At 42.4% G+C, this 24,232-nt stretch overlaps 1 protein-coding gene across 9 annotated transcripts in view; it reads left to right on the forward strand.

Moving 5' to 3' along the window:
* Nucleotides 1-24,232, forward strand: part of znf423 (zinc finger protein 423) — a 360,940-nt gene that overhangs the window by 2,437 nt on the left and 334,271 nt on the right. Inside the window, exon 2 of one of the 9 annotated variants that reach the window (XM_033036375.1) lies at nucleotides 21,078-21,159. The exons of the other annotated variants lie outside the window; for them this stretch is intronic. Coding sequence (XP_032892266.1) covers nucleotides 21,147-21,159 — 13 coding nt within the window. The 5' untranslated portion in view covers nucleotides 21,078-21,146. The remainder of the gene's footprint in view (nucleotides 1-21,077; nucleotides 21,160-24,232) is intronic. 9 annotated transcript variants of the gene reach the window in all.

Here is a 24,232-nt window from a genome sequence, read left to right on the forward strand (position 1 = left end):
TGCATGTTTTCCCTGAGTTTATTCTGGATTCATCCCAAATACATGTTGGTTTTTTAGGTTAATTGACCCTCTGTAAATTATCCCAAGTGTATGAGCAAGTGGGACCATGTCGGGAGTCACCCCAGTAAACATAGAGCGCGTGGACTTTAGCCCTTTTGTAAACGACGCCAAAATACAGCGACTCGTGCATGTGTGATCTATGCAAAAATAATTTCACTGTGCAATGCACTCACGGCGACAAAGCACCATTGAACCATAAAGCACCATTGATAACATAAAACTTGTGTGAAGGGGTGATCGATGGTTGGCATGTACTTGGTGGGCCGAATGGCCTGTTTCCATGCTTTATCTCTAAACTAAACTAAACTAAACCCGAATTTCCAAATTATTTGGAGACATAACGAACTGCAGATGCTGGAATCTTGAGCAAAACAAAGTGCTGGAGGAACTCGGTCAGGCAGCATCTGTGGAAGAAAATGGACAGGCGACATTTGGGGTTGGATCCTTCTTTAGACTATGATTAATTCACTCCCTTACCTAGCAATAAGTTGGTAGTTTTGCACTCCCGTGCAATAAAATCAACGTCAATCATAATATGCTGAGGGAAAAAATACAGCAGATGCTGTAAATTTACATTTAAAACTTCTGGTCGATGATTTCCATCTGAAATATGATGGAGCTGAAACCATAGGTTTGTTTTTTTTATTCCCACAGGTGCTGCATGAGTAGCTAAGTAGTTTAGTTTTATTTAAATGACAGTGTATTTTGAGGATGTGTTGCTTGGTCATGTAATTTACAGCGTGGAAACAGGCCCTTCGGCCTACCAAGTCCACACTGGCCAGTGATCACCCTGTACACTAGCACTATTTTACACACTAGGGACAATTGACTTTTTTTTACCGAGACCAATTAACTGTACGTGTTTGGAGTGTGGGAGGAAACTGGAGCACCCAGAGGAAAACCCACGCGGTCACAGTGAGAACGTACAAACTTTGTACAGACAGCACCCGTACTCAGAATCGAAGCTGGGACTCTGCCATTGTTAGGCAGCAACTCTGCCACTGTGCCACCCATGAGCTGACCAGGAACATGTCAGCAGATTATCACAATAATATCACCCACAATATCCTACCTACTTTACTGATTCCTTTTCCAATGTGTGTATGTAACATATTTTTGTAAGAAATGGCGCAATGTTCAGGAGAATTGCCGTACATTTCAGTAAAGGCATTTGCTCAAGCTGTACAAACAAAATGAATTGTTGAGAGACTTGTAACTAATTCAAATGTTCAAAATCTTCAGTCTGCTCGTTGATTGCAATGGATGGCACATTGTAGACAAAGCCAATCATTTTGCAATGTGCTGATGTTTCTAGTTCTTGGTTCTTGGTTTCTTGGTCCTCCAAAATATTCCAAATGGAATTTAAACTGGAGGTAGTTAGTGCCAGTGAATTATTTTGACTAATTCTCCCCTGTCCTGCACTTATGTGTTCATCAAATGTGAGTTATTCTAGAAAAACTGCATGAAAAGCTTTGCCAAAGGAAGGTGGTGACTGGCTGCAGCATATTTGACCTATAATAGTCCATATGTATGGTAGATAGACACAAAATAATGGAGTAACTCAGCGGAACAGGCAGCATCTCTGGAGAGAAGGAATGGGTGACGGTTCGGGTCAAGAAGGTTCAGACTGAAGAAGGGTCTCGACCTGAAACGTCACCTATTCCTTCTCTCCAGAGATGCTGCCTGTTCCACTGAGTTACTCCAGCATTTTGAGTTTATCTTCGATGTAAACCATCAGCAGTTCCTTCCTACACATGATATGCATGGTATTAGGGAATCTGGAATTTTAATCCATTAGTAAATGAAGGAATGGTAGGCTCTCTTGAATTAGGCCAATGTAGTCCCTATTTGGTATGTTGGTATTGGATCAATATGCCTCAGGGACAATACTTCAATCAAGGGATTAAACAAGGGATTGGAACCAAATAAGCATGAAAATATTGGGTGTGTAATTTGAGAAAGCAAACTCATTGAAATATTCTATTAACTGTTGAGGTTTGAGAGCTGCAGTCATTTAGATCCTAAGCTGGGATCATTTTCATGTAATCACTATGCTTTTTCAGTGTATGTGTATCTACTTGAATAATTTTTGAAGGATTAAATTTATTTCTTTTGACAACAAAAGTATTGGAATATTTTGTGATGAATTTTAACAATTATATAATTATCATGTCAATCTTATTAATTTCACGAGGAATGCTGCAACAGTCTTGGCTTTCTCTACTTGGTGAGAGCACTTGTTGTTTTTACAGCCTCTCAAGGTTATGGCTCTTGCATTTGGATTCCTCCAGCTGCATCCTTCCTGAGGTCTTTAGCACTTTCCTGATGTGTCATACCCAGGGTTGAACTTACTGTTTTATTAGTTTTACAAAAGATTTGAGGCATGGATCCGATAGACAGTCAGAATCTTTTTACTAAGATGGAAACATCAAATACTGGAGGGCATAGATTTAAGGTGAGAGGGGCAATGCTTAGAGGAGATATGTGGGGCAGAGGGTGGTGAATACCTTTAACGTGCTGGCACTGGGTGGTGGTTGAAGCATTTAAAACACTTGAACAGGCATGGATATGTAGGGAATAGAGGGATATGAGTTACAGTGCATTCAGAAAGTATTCAGACCCCTTCACTTTTTCCACTTTTTGTTATGTTACAGCCTTATTCTAAAATGGTTTACATTCATTTTTTGTAATCATCAATCTATACACAATACCCCATAATTCAAAAGCGAAAACAGGTGTTTAGTAATTTTTGCAACGTAATTCAAAATAAATAACTGAAATATCATACTTACATAAGTATTCAGACCCTTTACCCTTTACTCAGTACTTTGTTGAGGCACCTTGGATATGACGCTACAAGTTTGGCACACCTGTATTTGGGTAATTTCTCCCATTCTTCTCTGAAGATCCTCTCAAGCTCTGTCAGGTTGGATGGGGAGCATCGATGCGCAGCTATTTTCAAGTCCCTTCAGAGATATTCGATCGGTTTCAAGTCCAGGCTGGCTAGGCCATTGAAGGACATTCACAGACTTGTCACAAAGCCACTCCTGCCTTGTCTTGGCTGTGTGCTTAGGGTCGTTGTCCTGTTGGAAGGTGAACATCTGCCCCAATCTGAGATCCTGAACACTCTGGAGCAGGTTTTTATCAAGGATCTCTCTGTACTTTGCTCCGTTCATCTTTCCCTCAATCCTGACTAGTCTCCCAGTTCCTGCCACTGAAAAACATCCCCACAACATGATGCTGCCACCACCATGCTTTACCGTAGGTATGGTATTGGCCAGGTGATGAGCGGTGCCTGGTTTCCTCCAGAAGTGACGCTTGGCATTCAGGCCGAAGAGTTCAATCTTGGTTTCATCACACCACAAAATCTTGTTTCTCATGGTCTGAGAGTCCTTTAGGTGCCTTTTGGCAAACTCCAAGTGGGTTGTCATGTGCCTTTTACTGAGGAGTGGCTTCCGTCTGGCCACTCTACCATAAAGGCCTGATTAGTGGAGAGCTGCAGATATAGTTGTCCTTCTAGAAGGTTCTCCCATCTCCACAGAGGAACTCTGGAGCTCTGTCAGAGTGACCATCGGGTTCTTCAAAGGTATCAAAGGTATTTTATTGGTCACATTCACATACACCTAGGTGTAGTGAAGTGAAATGCTTCTTGCCATTTTGCAGCACATAAAGAAGGAATACAGACATAACATTAATAAGAGTTTTAAACATAAAGAACATCCCCCCACAATGGTTCCCATTATGAGGGAAGGCACAAAGTCCAGTCCCCAACCCCAGTTCACCCATAGTCGGGCCTATTGAGGCTTCCACAGTTGCCTCTACGGGGGCCCGATGTTCCAGGCCGTTCTCGCCAGGTGATGTTGCTCCGGCGTCGGGAGAGTCCTCTCAGCGGCTTGGGAACCCTGGAACGGCAGCTTCCGTACTGGAGGCCGCGATTTCCGAAGCCAACAAGGCCGCGCCGGTTGGAGCTCCACTACTGGCGATCTCATCTAGAGATCCCAGGCTCCCGGTGTAAAGTCAGCACCGCCGCCCGCAGCTGGTCGCTCCATAGACCCGCAGCTCCGCGATGTTTCCCTCAGCGATCTTCAGCTCACCGGAGCTCCAGCGCGGCGACCCGGGCAAGGCATCGCCCGCTCCGCGATAGCGCTCCAGCGCTGTGCCGCCGCTGAAGCCGAGGTTCTGGGCGGTCCCCGACAGGAAATTCCGCTCCATGCCCGCTGGTAGGCCGCGAGGACGGATCGAAGCTGCAGCCCGTAGAAAAGCTGCCTCTCCGACCGGGTAGGGACCCTGAAAGGTAGTTTCCTCCTTCCCCCACCCCCCACATAAAAAAGTCTAGACCTCCAAACAAAACACTTAACTAACTAAAATAAAAAGATGAAAAGACAGACAGCTGCTGGCTGGGCAGCCGTGCACAGGACAGCGCCCCCTTGGTCACCTCCCTGACCAAGGCCCTTCTCCCACGATTGCTCAGTTTGGCCGGGCGGCCAGCTCTATGAAGAGTCCTGGTGGTTCCAAAGTTCTTCCGTTTAAGAATGACGGAGGCCACTGTGCTCTTCGGAACCTGCCATGCTGCAGAAATTGTTTTATACCCTGCCCCAGATCTGTGTCTCGACACAATCTTGTCTCGGAGGTCTACGGACAATTCCTTCGTCTTCATGGCTTGGTTTTTGCTCTGACATGCACTGTCAACTGCTGGGCCTTATATAGACATGGTCCCTTTCCAAATCATGTACAATGAATTTTATTTACCACTCGTGGACCCCAATCAAGTTGAAGAAACATCTCGAGGATAATCAATGGAAACAGGATGCACCGAAGCTCAGTTTGAGTGTCATAGCAAAGGGCCTGAATACTTATGTAAATGTGATATTTCAGTTATTTATTTTTAATTACTTTGCAAAAATTTCTAAACACCTGTTTTCGCTTTTATATTATGAGGTATTGTGTAGATTGATGATAAAAAAAAAAAGAATTGGATCAATTTTAGAATAAGGTTGTAACGTAACAAAATGTGGAAAAAGTGAAGGGGTCTAAATACTTTCTGAATGCACTGTATATGCAGTGATAGTCTTGGGATCAAGTTTGTCCCAAACGTGTGGTCTGAAGGGCCACTATGTTCTGAAACAATGCTTTGTTTTTCAATTATTTTCTTTCATTTAAGACTTGGGTAACCCATTGCTTTATTATAAACTATCCATGCTACCTTTGAGAATATCTAATGTAAATCAAGGTCACACTACTCATGTATATATCCTGTCTGAGTAATCCTGAAGTCTCCCACAGTTTGCGACTTTTATAAACTTTGAATCATATGAGAACTTTTTATAAAGATTCTGGAGCGTTGTACAATTTGCTATCTCTTTACCTCATGGAGGTTGTACTTGCCTGACAAAGGGAGAAATAAAAAATCACTAAATTTATCTCAAGGATAAGGATGAGTACATTGAAGATGATGAGTAGACACAAAATGCTGGAGTAACTCAGTGGGACAGGCAGCATCTCTGGAGAGAAGGAATGGGTGACGTTTCGGATCGAGACTCTTCTTCAGACTGAAGATGGTGAGATCATAGAGGGCATTGCTGATAATCTAGAACCAGTGGATGTTATGGAGAAGGAGGAGGTGTTGGATCTTTTGAAGAACATTAAGGTAGTTAAGTTCTCAGGACCTGATGGAATTTATCCTAGATTATAGAGAGAGGCAAGAGAGAAGTTTGCTGGAACCTTGACATTGATCTTTGTGCCCTCTTTAAACATAGACATCAGTGGTAGGAAAATAATTGGAAAAGATTCTTAGGGATTGGTAATGTACATGTGTAGAAAAGCGTGACATAGAAAACCTAGAACATAGAAAACATAGAAAAATAGGTGCAGGAGTAGGCCATTCGGCCATTCAATAGCTGATCATCTAATGAAGGTATGAGACGGGAATTGGCTCAGATAGACTGGCAAATTATACTTAAAGGGTTGGCAGTGGAGATGCAGTGCCGAAGATTTAAAGACCGCATGGATGAACTCCAGAAATTGTTCATCCCTGCCTGGCGAAAAAATAAAACTGGGAATTCTCTGCTTCAGAAGGCATTGGAGGCCGATTCACTGGATGAATTCAAGAGAGAGTTAGAGCTCTTAGGGCTAGTGGAATCAAGGGGTATGGGGAGAAGGCAGGAATGGGATACTGATTGTGGAAGATCAGCCATAATCACATTGAATGGCTGGCTCGAAGGGCCGAATGGCCTACTCCTGCACCTATTGTCTATGGAAGGTGGCTCAACCGTGGCTGACGAGGGAAGTCAAGGATAGTGTTAAAGCCAATGAAGAGGCATATAAATTGGCTTGAAGAAACAGCAAACCAGAGGACTGGGAGAATTTTAGAACTCAACAGAGGAGGGCAAAGGGGTTAATTAAGAGGGGAAAAAAGCATGAAAGAAAGCTTGCGAAGAATATAAAAACTGACTGTCAAAGTTTCTTTAGGTATGTAAAAAGGAAATGTTTAGTGAAGACAAATGTAGGTCGCGTTTAGTCAGAGACAGGTGACTTTATATTGTAAAACAACGAAATGGCAGAACAGTTAAACGAGTACTTTGGTTCTGTCTTCACGAAGGAAGACACAAACAATCTCCCGGAAATACTAGCGGACCGAGGATCTAGTGGAAGGGAGGAACTGAAGGAAATCCACATTAGACAGAAAATGGTGTTGGGTAACTGTTGGGACCGAAGGCAGATAAATACCCAGGGCCTGCTGGTCTGCATTCCAGAGTACTCAAGGAGGTGGCCCTAAAAATTGTGGAAGCATTGGTGATCATTTTTCAATGTTCTCTCAACTCTGGGTAAGTTCCTGTAGACTGGAAGGTAGCCAATGTAACTACACTTTTTAAGAAAGGAGGGAGAGATAAAACAGGGAATTATAGACCAATTAGCCTTACATCAGTGGTGAGGAAGATGCTGGAGTGGATTATTAAAGATGTTACAGCAGCGCAATTGGAAAGCAGTGACGCGATCGGTCAAAGTCAGCATGGATTTATGATGGGGAAATCATGCTTGACTAATCTTTTGGAACATTTTGAGGATGTAACAAGTAGAAGGATAAGGGAGAGCCAGTGGATGTGGTGTATCTGGACTTTATGGGGGAAATTAGAGTACATGGTAGGGTATTGACATGGCTAGGGAACTGGTTGGCAGACAGGAAGCAAAGAGTAGGAATTAAAGGGTCCTTTTCAGAATGGCAGGCAGTGACTAGTGGGGTGCCGCAAAGTTCAGTGCTGGGACCCCAGTTGTTTGCAATATATATTAATGATTTAGACGAGGGAATTAAATGTAACATTTCTAAGTTTGCTTGTATTCGCTGGAATTTAGAAGGATGAGAGTGGATCTTATAGAAACATACAATTCTTAGAGGATTGGACAGGGTAGATGCAGGAAAAATGTTCCCGATGTTGGGGAAGTCCAGAAGCAGGGGTCACAGTTTAAGAATAAGGGGTAGGCCATTTAGGACTGAGATGAGGAAAAACCTTTCCACCCAGAGAGTTGTGAATCTGTGGAATTCTCTGCCACAGAAGGCTGTGGAAGCCAATTCACTGGATGTGTTCAAGAGAGAGTTAGATTTAGCTCTTAGGGCTAAGGGAATCAAGGGATTATGGGGAAAAAGCCGGAACGGGGTATTGATTTTGAATGATCAGTCGTGATCATATTGAATGGTGGTGCTGGCTCGAAGGGCCGAATTGCCTACTCCTGCACCTATTTTCTATGTTTCTATGTAAAATCAGTACCCCGTTCCTGCTTTTTCCCCATCACTTGATTCCTTTAGCCCTAAGAGCTACGTATATCTAGTGAATTGGCCTCCACTGTCTTCCGTGGCAGAGAATTCCACAGATTCACAGCACTCTGGCTGAAAATTATTTTCCTCATCTCAGTCCTAAATGGCCTACCCCTTATTCTTAAACTGTGGCCCCTGCTCCTGTATCTACCCTGTCCAATCCTCTAAGAATTTTATATGTTTCTATAAGATTCCCTCTCATCCTATATTCCAGTGAATACAAGCCCAGTCGACCCATTCTTTCAGCATACGTCAGTCCCGCCATCCCGGGAATTTACCTGGTGAACCTACGCTGCACTCCCTCAATAGCAATAATGTCCTTCAAATTAGGAGAACAAAAGTGCACACAATACTCCAGGTGCAGTCTCACCAGGGCCTTGTACAACTGCAGTGGGACTTCCTTGCTTCTGAACTCAAATCCTCTTGCAATAAAGGCCAACATGCCATTTGCTTTCTTCACTGCCTGCTGAACCTGCATGCTTACTTTCAGTAACTGATGTACAAGCACACCCAGGTCTCGTTGCACCTCCGCTTTTCCTAATCTAATACCATTCAGATAATAATCTCCCTTCCTGTTCTTGCCACCAAAGTGGATAACCTTTTATTTATCTACATTATTCTGCATCTGCCATGCATCTGTCCACTCAGCCATGATCATATTGAATGGCGGTGCTGGCTCGAAGGGCCGAATGGCCTACTCCTGCACCTATTGTCTATTGACACTCGCCCAACCTATCCAAGTCACCCTGCAGCGTCATAGCATTCTCATCGCAGCCCACACTGCCACCCAGCTTTGTGTCATCCGCAAACTTGGAGATGTCACATGTAATTCCCCCGTCTAAAACATTAATATATATTGTAAATAACTGGGGTCCCAGCACCGAGCCTTGCGGCACCCCACTAGTCACTGCCTGCCATTCTGAAAAGGACCCGTTAATTCCTACTCTTTGCTTCCTGTCTGCCAACCAGTTTTCTATCCATGTCGATACCCTACCCCCAATACCATGTGCTCTAATTTTGCACACTAATCTTTTGGGTGGGACCTTGTCAAAGGCTTTTTGGGACTTATTAGAATCAGAATCAGATTTTATTCGCCAAGTATGTTTTGCAACATACGAGGAATTTCACTGGCCAGGTCAGTCATACAATTAAAAGCAACAGATTCAAAAACATATTTAACTTGAACATCCACCACAGTGACTCCTACACATTCCTCACTGTGATGGAAGGCGAAATAAAGTTCAAGGAAAAGTCAGACTGGCTTTGTGTGGGGCAGATCATGTCTTACAAATGCAACTGAAATTTTTGACGAGGTTTAGATGATAATTCAGGTTAGGGCAGTAGATGTTGATAAAATATTTGACAATGTCCCTCATGGTAGACTGATGCAGAAGATTCTCAGAGACTTTGTAGATTAGATTCAAAATTGGTTTGTGCTGGGACATCTTAGTTGCGATATACATCTAAGTGATTTGGTCGAAAATGTCGGTGGGGGGGGGGGGGGGGGTTATGAGTAAGTTTGCATAAATACTAAATATCGGAGGAGTTGTGGATCATATTGTTAAAAGACAAGCAGGATATTGATCAGTTAGAAATGTGGGTGGAGAAATGGTAATGGTGTTTAATGCAGACAAGGGTATGGTGTTGCACTTTGGCGGGACAAATGTAAAAGGGAAGTATACAATAAATGACCCTGAGGAGCAACAACAGGGATTTTGGGGTGCAAGTCTATGGCTCCCTGAACGTGGCAACACTCCATAAGGTAACAAAGAAGACATGTGCCATTGGTTGTTGAACATACAAGTCAGGAGGTCCTGTTGCAACTCTATAAAACTTTGGACCACATTTAGTGTATTGTGTGCAGTTCTGATAGCCACATTAAACGAAGAATGTTGAGCCTTTGGAGAGGATCCAGAAGAGGTTCACCAAGATGTTGCCATTAATAGACAGCATTTGAGATTGGACAAACTTGGAGTGTTTCCTATGGAGTGTTGGAGGTCTAGAGTACTTTAATGGAGGTGTAGAAAATCCCAACGAATAAATATCACTTGCAATTTGTCCTGGACCAGCCACATCGAAGCAATGATCAAGAAAGCACAGCAACGCCTCTACTTCCTTGGAAGGCTCAGGAAGTTTGGCATGTCCCCAACAAGTCTCACCAACTTCTACAGATGCGCTGTAGAAAGCATTTTATCATGATCAATCACAGCAGGGTTTGGGTGTCTGGAAATGCTGTCAGGGTAGGTGGTGGAAGCTGATGCGATGGCAACTTTTATGTGTCAGGAGAGGAATGGAGAGATGTGGACCATGTGCAGAGATGTGAATAGTTTAAATTGGCATCACGTTCGGCACAGACATTGTAGGTCGAAGGGCATGTTCCTGTGCTCTGCTGTTCTGTGCTCTATGATTCGTGCCCAGAACTCTGTACGGCTGATTTCCCCGTGTAGCTTCATATCAATATGAAAGTGGACGCTCTGGAAGCATCATCTTGGCAGATTTCAATAAAGCAAATGTTTACTGTCAAAGAATTGATTCTTGTGAGAGACATATCACATGTATGTTTCTAAGGGGAGAAATGTTGAAGGAATGCAGCTTTTTGAAGATGGCTTTCTATCCATGTAGTTCCTGAAACTATAACAACATTTAAAGGTACAGTACTATAACAACATTTAATTGGTACTATAGCAACATTTAAAAATGTGGCTCAGTGGCGCAGCGGTAGAGTTTGTGCCTTACAGCGCTTGAAGCGCCAGAGAACTGGGTTCAAGAGAGTTCAGAGTGTTTTATTGTCATGTGTCCCAGATAGAACAATAAAATCTTTACTTGCTGCAGCACAACAGAATATGTAAACACAATACACTGTAATATAATAAACGAAAGAAGAAAAAAGTTCAGTGTGTATAGACACACATACCCACAAACTCACACGCGCACACACTCACACACACACACACACACACACACACACACACACACACACACACACACACACACACTCAAAAAACAAACAATAGTTTAGTTTAGAGATACAGCGAGGAAACAGACCTTTCGGTCCCTCGGGTCCACGCCGACCAGCGATCCCCACACATTAACACCACCCTGCACCAACTACGGACAAGTTTTACATTTACCAAGCCAATTGACCTACAAACTTGAACGTCTGTGGAGTGTGGGAGGAAACCGAAGATCTCGGATAAAACCCACGCAGGTCACGGGGAGAACGTACAAACTCCGTACAGACAGAACCCGTAGTCGGGATCGAACCCGGGTCTCCGGCGCTGAATTCGCTGTAAGGCAGCAACTCTACCGCTGCGCCACTGTGACCGCTGTGAATAGTAGTGCAATAATAATAATTATAATGATAGTCTATTCAAGTTCAGTGTGTATTTAAGTTGGCTGTGAGGAAGAAGCTGTTCCTGACCCTGGACGTTACAGTTTTCAGGCTCCTGTACCTTCTTCCTGATGGCAGGGTGAAATTAGTGTGTGACCAGGATGGTGTGGGTCTCTGATGATGCTGGCTGCCTTTTTACTTAGAAACATCGAAAATAGGTGCAGGAGTAGGCCATTCGGCCCTTCGAGCCTGCACCGCCATTCAATATGATCATGGCTGATCATCCAACTCAGTATCCTGTACCTGCCTTCTCTCCATACCCCCTGATCCCTTTAGCCACAAGGGCCACATCTAACTCCCTCTTTATATAGTCAATGAACTGGCCTCAACTACCTTCTGTGGCAGAGAGTTCCAGAGATTCACCACTCTCTGCGTGAAAAATGTTTTTCTCATCTCGGTCCTAAAGGATTTCCCCTTTATTCTTAAACTGTGACCCCTTGTCCTGGACTTCCCCAACATCGGGAACAATCTTCCTGCATCTAGCCTGTCCAACCCCTTAAGAATTTTGTAAATTTCTATAAGACCCCCCCTCAATCTTCTAAATTCTAGCGAGTACAAGCCGAGTCTATCCAGCCTTTCTTCGTATGAAAGTCCTGACATCCCAGGAATCAGTCTGGTGAACCTTCTCTGTACTCCCTCTATGGCACGAATGTCTTTCCTCAGATTTGGAGACCAAAACTGTACGCAATACGCTAGGTGTGGTCTCACCAAGACCCTGTACAACTGCAGTAGAACCTCCTTGCTCCTATACTCAAATCCTTTTGCTATGAATGCTAACATACCATTCGCTTTCTTCACTGCCTGCTGCACCTGCATGCCTACTTTCAATGACTGGTGTACCATGACACCCAGGTCTCATTGCATCTCCCCTTTTCCTAATCGGCCACCATTTAGATAATAGTCTACATTCCTGTTTTTGCCACCAAAGTGGATAACCTCACATTTATCCACATTATACTGCATCTGCCATGCATTTGCCCACTCACCCAGCATATCCGTCACCTTGCAGCCTCCTAGCATCCTCAGCTAACACTGCCCCCCAGCTTCGTGTCATCCGCAAACTTGGAGATGTTGCATTCAGTTCCCTCGTCCAAACCATTAATATATATTGTAAATAGCTGGGGTCCCAGCACTGAGCCTTGTGGTACCCCACTAGTCACTGCCTGCCATTCTGAAAAAGACCCGTTTACTCCTACTCTTTGATTCCGTTAGCCAGCCAGTTCTCTATCCACATCAATACTGAACCCCCAATACCGTGTGCTTTAAGTTTGTATACTAATTTTGAGGTAGCGCCTCCGATAAATCCTTTTGATGGTGGGGAGGTCAGAGTCGGTGATGGACTGGGCAGTGGTCACAACTTTTTGCAGTCTTTTTCACTCCTGGGTGATCAAGTTGCCTAATCAGGCCATGATGCAACCAGTCAATATGCTCTCTACTGTACACCTGTAGATGTTCAAGAGAATCCTCTCTGACATAACGAATCTCCGTAATATTCTCAGGATGTAGAGGCATTTATATGCTTTATTTATAATTGCATCAGCTTGCTGGGTCCAGGAAAGATCTTCGGAAATGTGCACACCCAGGAATTTGAAGTTTTTGACTCTCCACCATCGTCCCATTGATATAAACAGGATTGTGGGTCCTCTCCTTCCTCTTCCAAAATCCACAATCAGTTCATTGGTTTTGCTGATTGTTGTGCTGGCACCATTTGGTCAATCTGTTGATCTCATTTCTATTCTCTGACTCATCACCATCTGTAATTTGAACAAAAACGGTGGTGTCGTCGGCGAACTTGAAGATGGAGTTCGCACTGTGTCCGGCTACACACTCATGAGTATATAGTGAGTAGAGCAGGGGGCTGAGCACGCAGCCTTGAGGCGCTCCCGTACTGATTGTTAATGAGGAAGAAGTATTTCTGCCAATTCGAACAGACTGTGGTCTGTGGATGAGGAAGTCGAGGATCCAATTGCAGAGGGATGCGCAGAGATCCAGTTCCGATCCCGAAATGTTCGGTTTCTTCCCACACTCCAAAGGCATAGGTTAATTGGCTTTGTATTAAAAAAAACGAAAGTGTTAGGCAAGTGTTAATATGCGGGGATCGCTGGTCGGAGCGGACTCGGTGGGCCAAAGGGCCTCTTTCCGCGCTGTATCTCTAAACTAAAAAAAAAGACATTTGGACAGGTATCCGAGTAAGAAAGGTTTCGAAGGATTTCAATGGATTTGGCAGGTTTTGGGCTGATAAATGTCAAGTAGCATTGACACTATAGGCAACGATTGCTCCTATCATGAGTGTCGTTACCACTACACTATATATCTCATCATCAACATCTTGTGAATGATCATTGACTTAACTGGACAGCAACTTGAATATGGTAACTGTGTAATTAGATAGAGGCTGGATATCCTGTCGTTTAAGTTTAGGTTTATTATTGTCACATCCATTGAGATACAGTGAAAAGTTTTGTTTTGCATGTTATTCAAACTGATCAGGTATATCATACATAGAGACAATCAAGTCAAACTCAAGAACAATATATAGAACATGGGGAAAGATACAGAGTGCAGAATATATTTCTCTGCATTTTTGCATCAGTTGAGCATCAGTTCCTTAAGCAAATCCCAATGTCCTCTACGGGATAGTGGTGAATCGAGCACCTTAATTAATACCCTAGGTTGTGGAAGGATCACAAAATCAGATTTACAAGCCTGGTATCAGAGAGGAAGAAACTGTTCCTTAGCGGGTGATTTGCTTCTCCAAGGCAGCCATGCTGAATATTCAAGCTTTTACCCTGGTACACAATAGGTGCAGCATGCTCCATCTACAGACCAAGACCTCCAAATTCCAATGCACGTCCCACATTCTTGACCTCTATCACCCAAATGGAGAAAGATAGTGGAGAAAATAGCAGGAACACATTAAAGTGCTCTTCCAAATCTTAATACCCAGACTTGGACATCTATCGCCATTCCTTCATCGTTGTTATTCAAAGTTGTGAAACTCCCCATCCAATTAAACTGGTAGTTCTTTCATAGCACAGAAGGTCTAAGTTTATTAGGAAAGCGAGCTACCAATTTTTTAAGGCCAACTAGAGGTAGACTTCTTGAGAATGAAGAAAAAATTGCAAATAAAAATAGTTTGGTCAGACCATTACGTGTGACATTAGATTTATTCCAATGTTTTCCTGAAAAACCTTTCATCCCTCATTTTAAATGAACTATTTCACCGCACTATATCCTAATGTGTGTCCCATCCTGTTCATATGTGTGTACAGTCTGGAATTCCAAATGTTTAGCTTCTTTTTGTGTCAGAAAAGAGAGCCCTGAAAGTGCTTCTTGCTCACTAACAAGGTTAAGAACATCTTGTGATTAGTGGCAGGGGGGGATTCTGTGTGTCGTGATCTTCATTGGAACTGCTGACAAAGACATAACTAGGAATGAAACCCTGCGGGAGGAATTTGAGGAACTAGCGATCAAAGTAAATACAATAACTCAAAGATAATAACCTTGAGATTGCAACATGACCCACGTGTAAATTGATATGGGTTTGAACAATGCAGGGAGTTAAGCACATGGTGAAGAAGTTTGGGTGTGGATGGATTTAATTCTTGGGATGTTTGGCAGTAATGGTAGAACACGATGTGTCCATTGGGATGCGGTCTTAAATATAACTGGGATTAGTTAATTAGGGCTGTATAGGGGACATTAAACTCAAGGGGCTGTGGATAGACAGGATTAAAATATCGAAAATGTTACAGATTTGAAGAGAAAAGCTGTGGCCATTGAGCGAAGTTGCTATTTAGGTAAGGCAGCAACTCTGCCACCATAAATCTATATACGTCAATATACGACAGTGTTCATTGGATTTTTCCATATATACTGGATGAGTGAAAGTAGTAGTAATAAGGAGAACAAATTCATGGAATGTATGTAAAATTTATTTCTAGATCTAGGTGTTGAAGGCCCAGATAATCAAAAGACAGTTTTTAATCTTGCTTTGTGCAGCAACAAAGGGTTATTTGATGGCTCTTGTTGTGCAAGTTAATTTTGGGAAAGGTGTCTTTAACAACAAAATTACAAAGGTATGATATGCGAGTTGGCTTGGATGGTTTGTTGACATTTATTGATAGACATCATGGTGGATAGGCAGTGGTTTACATTGAAGGATCCAATGCAGAAACTGCAATGGTGAGACATTCCTTTCTGGGGTAAAAGCATAACAGGAAAAGCACTCCAACCATGGTTAACAAAGGAATTTAAGAACTTTATTACAGGCACCTTGCGTTTGATGCAGGCTTACATTCCTGAAAAGCAGCGTGTAATTCAAAAATGCGGTAAATTAATCCTATAAAATATAAAAAACTGCATAAATCAAACACACACGAGGTGCCTGCGGATCTAAAGAGGAATTGTGGAACGTTCTCAGTGAAAGCAAGCATGAGGATTGAGATCAGTTTAGAATTCAGCAAAGAAAGGACAACGAGAATAATTAAGAGTGAAAGTTGAATATGACAGTAAACTTAAAGATGAAGAAACAAGGAACTGCAGATGCTGGTTTTTGTCAAGGAAAGACACAAAATGCTGGAGTAACTCAGTGGGTCAGGCAGCATCTCTGGAGAACATGGATAGGTGACGTTTTGGGTTGGAACCCTTCTTCAAAAATGAACTGCAAACGTTTTTACAGGTATAAATGTAAAAAAAGATTGATAAACTCAATTGTAGGTCCCTTATAATGAGAAAAGTGAGAATGGGGTACTAAGAAATGGCAGAATTATTAAATCAATATTTTAGTTTATTCTTCATGGAAGAGGAAAAAATAACTTCCCAGAAGTGCCAGGGAACTAACAGTTTAATGAAAAGAAGGCATTATAGAAAATTAGCATCAGAACAAAAATAGTGCTGGAGAAATTAATAGGACTGAAACCTATATATTCCCAGGGCTTGATAATCTGTATCCCAGAGTACGAAAATAGGTAGCCATGGATACAGTGAATGCATTGGTTGTCGCCTTCCAAAATTCTATAGATATGGAAGATCCCTGCAGACTGAAGGGTGGCAGATGTAAATGCATTATCTCAAGACCTTCAGTTCCAGCAATGTCCTTGCAAATCTTTTCTGCATCACACCCTTCCAATAGTATGTTGTACAGCCCTTCAAGTGTAGTCTCATTGATGCTTTGTGAAGCTGTAACATGACATCCCAATTCTTGTACTCAATGCTCCGATCCATGAAGGCAAGTCTGCCATATGCCATCTTCACCACCCTGCCCACCTGTGTTGCCACTTTCAGGGAACAATATACTAGTACCTCGGGGTCTCTCTGTTCGACTCACCAAGGCTCTGCTATTCGCTGTGCATGTCCTCCCATGCTTTAACTTCCCAAAATGGATCACCACATTTGCTCGGGATAAATTCCATCTGCCATTCCTTTGCGCACTGTCCTTGCTAGATCTAGATCCTGAAGTAACCTTGGACAATCTTCTTCACATCACCAATTTTGATGTCATCTGCTCAGTTGTTGATCATGCCACTTATATTCTCATCCAAATCGTTAAGACTTTGAATCTAAAGGTAAATTCACAGCACACTCTGCAGTTGCTTTGGTTTGCTGTTTGGGCATAGTTTATAATCTTGAAAAATACTAATGTGGAGGCATATGTGAATTGGAACTATTTATTGGACGTTGCAATATGCATAATGTATTGTGATAATAGACTGCTGTATGAGGAAGTGACGACATCTTTTGTCTTCATCAGTGCAAGGAATAATGAGGAATTTCAATTTACAGCTCATTTTAGACATCTTTGCAGCACACTTTACAGACATCAAGTTGGCCCTGGAACTTACTCATCCCTTTATTTCACAGATTGAGCCAAAGCTAAAGAACTCTGCCCATTCCATTGCAATGTTTGAAATCCTACTTGGAAGGTTCTGTTTCTATTACATATCTCGAATTGTGGAGTATGGGTCTTTGTCCCAAACATTATGGAGTGCACTGTACATCCAATGAATTGGCCTTGACTGTCTTCTGCGGCAGAGAATTCCACGCATTCTCTGCATTGTTGCATGCAGACATGATCACTTAAATGACACCATCAAAAAAGCCCCACAAGGTGCTGGAGTAACTCAGTGGGTACCTGTGACCAGGTTGGGATGAATGGGTTGTTTCTGCTGTATTTCCTAAGTCATTTTTGATCTAGCCGTTTTCACACCTTACATGCTCTTTGTACACTTCCATATCACTACTATCCCTCTCCCCGGACTCTCAGTCTGAAGAAGGGTCTCGATCTGAAACATCACCCATTCCTTCTCTCCAGAGATGCTGCCTGTCCCGCTGAGTTACTCCAGCATTTTGTGTCTATCTTTGGTATCAACCTTCCTACACACTATAAGTCATTTCATGCTTCCTTTTACAGTGTATTTTACTTTTCTGCAGGCCCCATCAATTCCTTGCAAGGATTCGTTATGCACACATGAACAATCATCAAACATAGAAGGTAGACAAAAGTGCTGGAGAAACTCAGAGGGTGTAGCAGCATCTATGGAGCGAAGGAAATAGGCAACGTTTCGGGCCGAAACCCTAGGGTTTCGGCCCGAAACCTTGCCTATTTCCTTCGCTCCATAGATGCTGCTGCACCCGCTGTGTTTCTCCAGCACTTTTGTCTACCTTCGATATTCCAGCATCTGCAGTTCCTTCTTAAACATCAAACATAGATCTTTGGCCGATTTATTCTCATGCCCATCTCTAATCCATTGGGTTGAGGTCTATTAGAATGATCCCACCACTGCTTTGACCGAGATTAGTTGATGCTACTGTTGTGGGTTAAACTTAAGATCTTCCTGATGTCTAATGCTTTAGGAACGTGATTTATTTATTTTTGATAAACTTCATTTATTTTTTTCACTTTGTTATATTTGCAGGTACAGTGGATAAAAACAGTTTAGTGTAGGTAAATTTGGAATGGAAAGTGTTTCCCTCAGGACACCAATCTCAATTGCACAATGCAACCGAGAATGACTTCCTGAGGGAAAACACTTTCCATTACTAAAAGGCCTGTTGTCTGAATTACGCACAGCATGGAGCACGGCAGGAAAAGTTGACTTGTGCAGGTAAATTAAATATTACTTAAATAATATGCAGTCATGAACTGAAGTGTAACAATACCGCTGGATAATAGATATACATTAAAATCACTATCCATTATTGTGGGGTTAAAACCATTTCCAGGGTTCAGGGACTCTCAGTTCTTCTCTGTTTAAATGGAATACCAGCTATTACTGGAGAAAAAAAGCTTGTATCATGACTTGCGACACAGAATATTCTGGTGACATTTGATGACAATTTGTTTTTTTGGTCCATTTAATAACACAGCAAATAAAAACACCCACAGAAATAGAATTATACACGTTTCACGAGCTCGGCAGCAAAATTATTATTCATGGTGATGACATGGTTTTGGAAAATAGAAAAAAATAGGTTGTTGAGAATTTGAAGATGAATGGAAGTCACGAGGTAAACAAAAACAAATGCTAAAATGGATTTTGCACCGGGCTAATGTAATCTCAAGAGTTCTCCTTGCATGAGCAAGGCTCTGCCCTCTCAGTCGAAGGACATCAGAATCCATTAGTTGCAATATTGCCTTTTAAAATGCATCCATCTATATTCTCATTTGATTTAAAAATACATTGATTATCCTGTACTGGTAAATTACTGATCAAATCAGGAAAAACGAGCAAGGATGATTTCAGCCTCTAATCTGTCCATGTACTGATTTATGCCTACAAAAAATTGATTGAGCTTACTAAGTTATAGGTGATTGATGATGGAATACTCGTCACCCTCTCGTTTTGGTCAGGCAATGCAATGGAATCCAGCACTGGTTCTTGAGCTCTCCAACCACTCTTCCAATCATTCCTCAGACCTCAGATTTTTGATTTTATTCTATTATATTATGCCATAAACAACAGGTTTAGGCAAAAGATAGACCCAACGTACTGGAGTAACTCAGCGAGTCAGGCAGCATCTCTGCACAAAAAGGATGGGTGACGTTTCAGGCCGGGACCCTTCTTCAGACTGAACAAGGGTCCCAACCTGGAATGTCACCCATCCTTTTTATCCAGAGATGTTGCCTGATCTGTAGCGTTACACCAGCATGTTGTGTGTATCTTTGGTATAAACCAGCATCTGGAGTTCTTTGTTTCTACAACTAGTTTAGGATCCTCAGACTTCACTTTAGAACCTTGTCGGGAACGATGAATGGAGGCTTTTATTCCATCCTTTTGTAAAGTTTAAAGTTCCTCAAAGTAAAAGGGATTGTGTAATCCAATCCTTTCTTTACTATTTACACCTACATGCATCCTTCGCTTATCCCAAACCAGCATATCTGTGTGAAAGTTGAAGCAGGAGTGGAGGGTGAAATGTTTTGCATCCCACCCATGAATGGAAGGAAAGGCACAAACAACAGAGATGGTTGTCCATTACCTGAGAGACTGGCACACAAAAAAAGTCACAGCCATCTTGTAAAAGCTGTATAAACTGTAGTGGTATTCCTCCATCAAAAGCAAACAACTATAGAGGCCGAGGATCTAAACTAAAAACCAAAAATACTTCAGTGTTTCTGCCTTCAATTTTAGTTTTATTGCCTGTTGATGTTCGATGTTTTGCTTTTGGTGGGTAATATTTTATACAATATACAATAGATTTTTGACTGTTTGAATGAATTTTTCTAGGATTTGGTTTTGACAAATGTTAAGTTGGTTGAATTTTTTGATTACCAATTACTTTGTAGATAATTTTAAGAGCATGTTACCAGGACTAGAGGGTCGGAGCTATAGTGAGCTGAGTAGGCTGGGTCTCTATTCCTTGGAGCGCAGGAGGATGGGGGGATGTTATAGAGGTGTATAAAATCATGGGAGGAATAGATCGGGTAGATGCACTGAGTCTCTTGCCCAGAGCAGGCGAATTGAGGACAAGACGGCATAGGTTTAGGGTGAAGGGGAAAAGATTTAATAGGAATCTGAGGAGTAACTTTTTCACACAAAGGGTGGTGGGGTCTGGAACAAGCTGCTAAAGGAGTTGAGGCAGGGACTATCCCAACGTTTGAGAAATAATCAGACAGGTATATGGAAAGGACAGGTTTGGAGGGATATGGGCCTAACGCTGGGTCATGTTGGCAGGTGTGGGCAAGTTGGTCCGAAGGCCCTGCTTCCATGCTGTATCACTCCATGACTATAAAATACGCATATAGATATTCTAATCTTGGTATCAAATTATTAACGTAGTTCAGATGGCTTTAATAAATGCAATTGGATATGAAAATCTGCTAAGTGTTGACAATGAAGTTTTTGGATGAAATTAGAAGTTTTAGAGTAATTGTAAAAGTCAGAAAGTGTTTCTATTTTCACTCCTGCTTCAGTCATTATCATAATGTCACAGCCACGTTGGGTTCTTATTTTACATTTTTATTTACTTACTCAGATTTGAGATGGTACAGCTTTCACAAGCTCTCAAGTTATAGGAGTAGAATTAGGCCATTCAGCCCATCGCGTCTACTCTGCCATTCAATCATGGCTGAACTCTGCCTCCTATTCCCATTTTCATGCCTTCTCCCCATGACCTTTGACACCCGTTCTTTTCCTAAGCCATATTTAATATTTATATTCATATTTATACCAGCTTCATTAAACCATATTTAAACCAACATTCAACAGATTTATTTATTAATCATTAATAAGTCATTGTTGAATTTTTTGTTTAATTGAGAACAGATTATGTCAAATTAATGATTGTGGGTTGCTAATACTGTGTTTACGTGTGTAGTCTTTTCAGTGTGCAGCCAACAGTCTTCTCAGGGGTGACTTCATGCTTTAGCTAAATCTGAGCTGAACCATGCTGCAAGCAGGTAAGATCAGCTTGTAACCTGCGTGGGCTTTCGGCTAGAGTAGCTCACGGGCTAGAGTGTGGCACCAGATTGAGAAAAGTTGAATTGCCCTCGACTTTAATCTGCATTTGGTGAAATATATGCAAACTGGTCCAAAAGATAAACCCAAACCCAGATTATACCGAATAAAAATGGCGTGGACAAGTTTGCCCGTGCTATTGCACTCCTAATTATGTGTTTGGGATTCATCTCCTGTCTGACAGACGTATAGTGTTGAATTGCCATCAATGTCTGTTCAACAGCTGACTCGCTCATCCCTTTCTGTCATGTCATTTGGTGCTTCAAACAAAACACGGTGTAGGTTTGGCATTGGGTTTAAATAACGCTGGGTTTTGGAAGTGTTTAGTTTAGAGATACAGGGCAGAAACAGGCCCTTTAGCCCTCTGAGTCCGCACCGACCAGCGATCCCCGCACACTAACACTATCCTACACACACTAGAGGCAATTTAGTTTTATGTCTAGCCAATTAACCTACAAACCTGTGCATCTTTGGAGTGTGGGAGGAAACCGGAGATACCAGGGGAAACCCACGCAGGTCATGGGGAGAACGTGCAAACCTCGTACGGACAAGCACCCGTAGCTGGGATCGAACCTGGGTCTCTGGCGCTGTGAGGGAGCTGGATCTTAAAATTACTGCCACATATAAACCTTCCACTGTAGTCATTAATAGTAAGATTAAACGAGAACTTACCAGTTTGAAGTTTGATCTGTATTTTATGAGGAGTTACGATGAGGGATTACGTGAAGAACCCCGCCAGGACGCATGCGTGTCATTCTTCAAAGCAGCGGTGTGAAATCACAGACAACTGTAATGACTAAACATAGTAAGATTAGAGAAGAGATACCAGTTAAGTATATGATCAAGGGTGGGAGCGGAGGGCGCGTAATCCCTCATCGTAACTCCTCATAAAATACAGATCAAACTTCAAACTGGTAAGTTCTCGTTTAATCTTACTATTTTACTTCGGAGTCACGTGAGTGACTACGTGAAGATTTTAAAGCTCTGTGATTTCATGCCGTGGAAACGAGTCCATGCATCACGTCTGCCTTGACTGTAGGAGGAATAGTGTTAACATAATTTGGACATGAATTCGACATTGAAATCATAAAATTTATTAACACAAATTATAACCCTTTTATGGGTTTGAATTAATTTACAGAACTTAAATTTTTTTCTGCAAATGTTCCAGATTTCATTACTGGTTTATTGTAAAATAATTGGAATGTGCTTTCCCCGACCATCCTGCTGCTTCGAGGACTTGGTCCATGGGCACATCCAATTGTATTGCTGCCGATGTAGCTGCAGCCCTGGTGGAATGAGATTTTAAAATGTTAGTATCCACCCCAGCCTGTGTAAGCACTTGTTTCAGCCATCTCGCGATGGTCTGGACTGTCACTCTTTTGTGAGGTTGCTTGTGGCTGATCAGCAGTCCCTTCTCATTGCCTCTTAGGATTTTTGTTTTCTCTATGTATAATGACAGGTGTCTAACTATACAGAGACGGTCATCTGTAGGGTATGACCTAAATAGTATGTTGAGGCCTGCTGATCCCTGTCTGTTCTGCTTTACTAGCTCGTAGATGTGGAACGTAATATTGTCAGGTGAGGAAGTCATGTTGTCCAGTCTAAGTTTATGCAGTGACTGTACCCTCTGTGCCGTGATCAATGCCATTAACATGACTGTTTTTAAAGTCAGTCTGTGTAGGGACAGAGCTGATGCTGGAGACCAGTTTCTGAGCGTCTTCAGGACAATGCTTACATCCCAAATTTGGGAGTACCTGGTTTTTGGGGGATTAGTATTAAAAATTCCCCTCATGAGCTTTGTTACCAGTGGGCGAGTCCCTACAGAGTAACGCTCTGTCCCTTGCCATAGGTAAGTCGACAGGGCACTTCTGGCGCTGTTGATGGCACTGTAACTGAGCCCCTCATCATAGTGGAGGCCTGCCAGATATTCCAGAACAGACGAGATGTTCATGTTTCTGTTGGTGATGTCGTTTTTGTGGCCGTACATTTCCCACTTCCTGATGTAGACCAGATACTGTTTTTTAGTCGATTGTCTTTGGGCCGCCGAGATCATGTTCGCTGTTTGGTCCATTAGTCCCAGTTGTAGAAGTGGTGTTTTTAAACTCTACAAATTAATAGGTTCAAATATTTATGGCATGGGTGGCTATCCCCTGTTACGGGATGTAGCAATAAGTCTGGTCTATGTGGGATGGTAATACATGGTTCTAACACCATGTTTTGTACCACTGGGAACCATGGTTGTGTAGGCCAATCGGGTACTACCAAAATACCAGACGCAGAGTGTTGTTGTATTTTCCTTAATACCCGACTGATGAGGCAGAAAGGAGGGAATGCGTAAATAAACAATTTCCCCCAATGCAGCGAAAATGCATCTGTCGCTGCTGCCCCAGGGTCTGGTTCCCATGAAACATAGTTTGGTATCTGGTTGTTTAGTCTGGATGCGAATAGATCGATATCTGGTGTTCCATATTTTGCTGTAATATCAGCAAATACTATTTTGTTCAACATCCATTCGGTGTTTTCATTAAATTTGCGTGACCTGGTGTCTGCCACTAAATTTAGTCTCCCTGGTAGGTAAGTGGCTGATATCCAAATATCTCTTTGGATGCACCATTGCCAAATTGAATTAGCCAGATTGTCACATGATATCGATTTGTTTCCACCCATGTGGTTAATGTATGCTACCACGGTGGTATTGTCTATTTGTAGTCGAACATGCTGGTGATATGACCCAGTACAATATGACTTTAGGCCATGGAATGCACCCAACTATTTCCAAGTAGTTTATGCCCAGTGTGAGTAAGAAAGATGCCTCCTGTGCAGTCCATCTCCCTCCACAGCTGGTGATGGTATTGGTGGCTCCCCACCCAAGTGCACTGGCATCAGTTTGTAGTACCATGGAAGGGTTACTGACAATGATTGGGTTTGAACAAAGCCAGATGTTGTCTATCCACCATATTAGTTCCGTTTTGGCTTGGATTGGTAGTCTCATAGGTCTGTCAAAGTGACCTG

The sequence above is a fragment of the Amblyraja radiata genome, chromosome 17 (genome assembly GCF_010909765.2).
Source record: "Amblyraja radiata isolate CabotCenter1 chromosome 17, sAmbRad1.1.pri, whole genome shotgun sequence".
NCBI lineage: Eukaryota > Metazoa > Chordata > Chondrichthyes > Rajiformes > Rajidae > Amblyraja > Amblyraja radiata.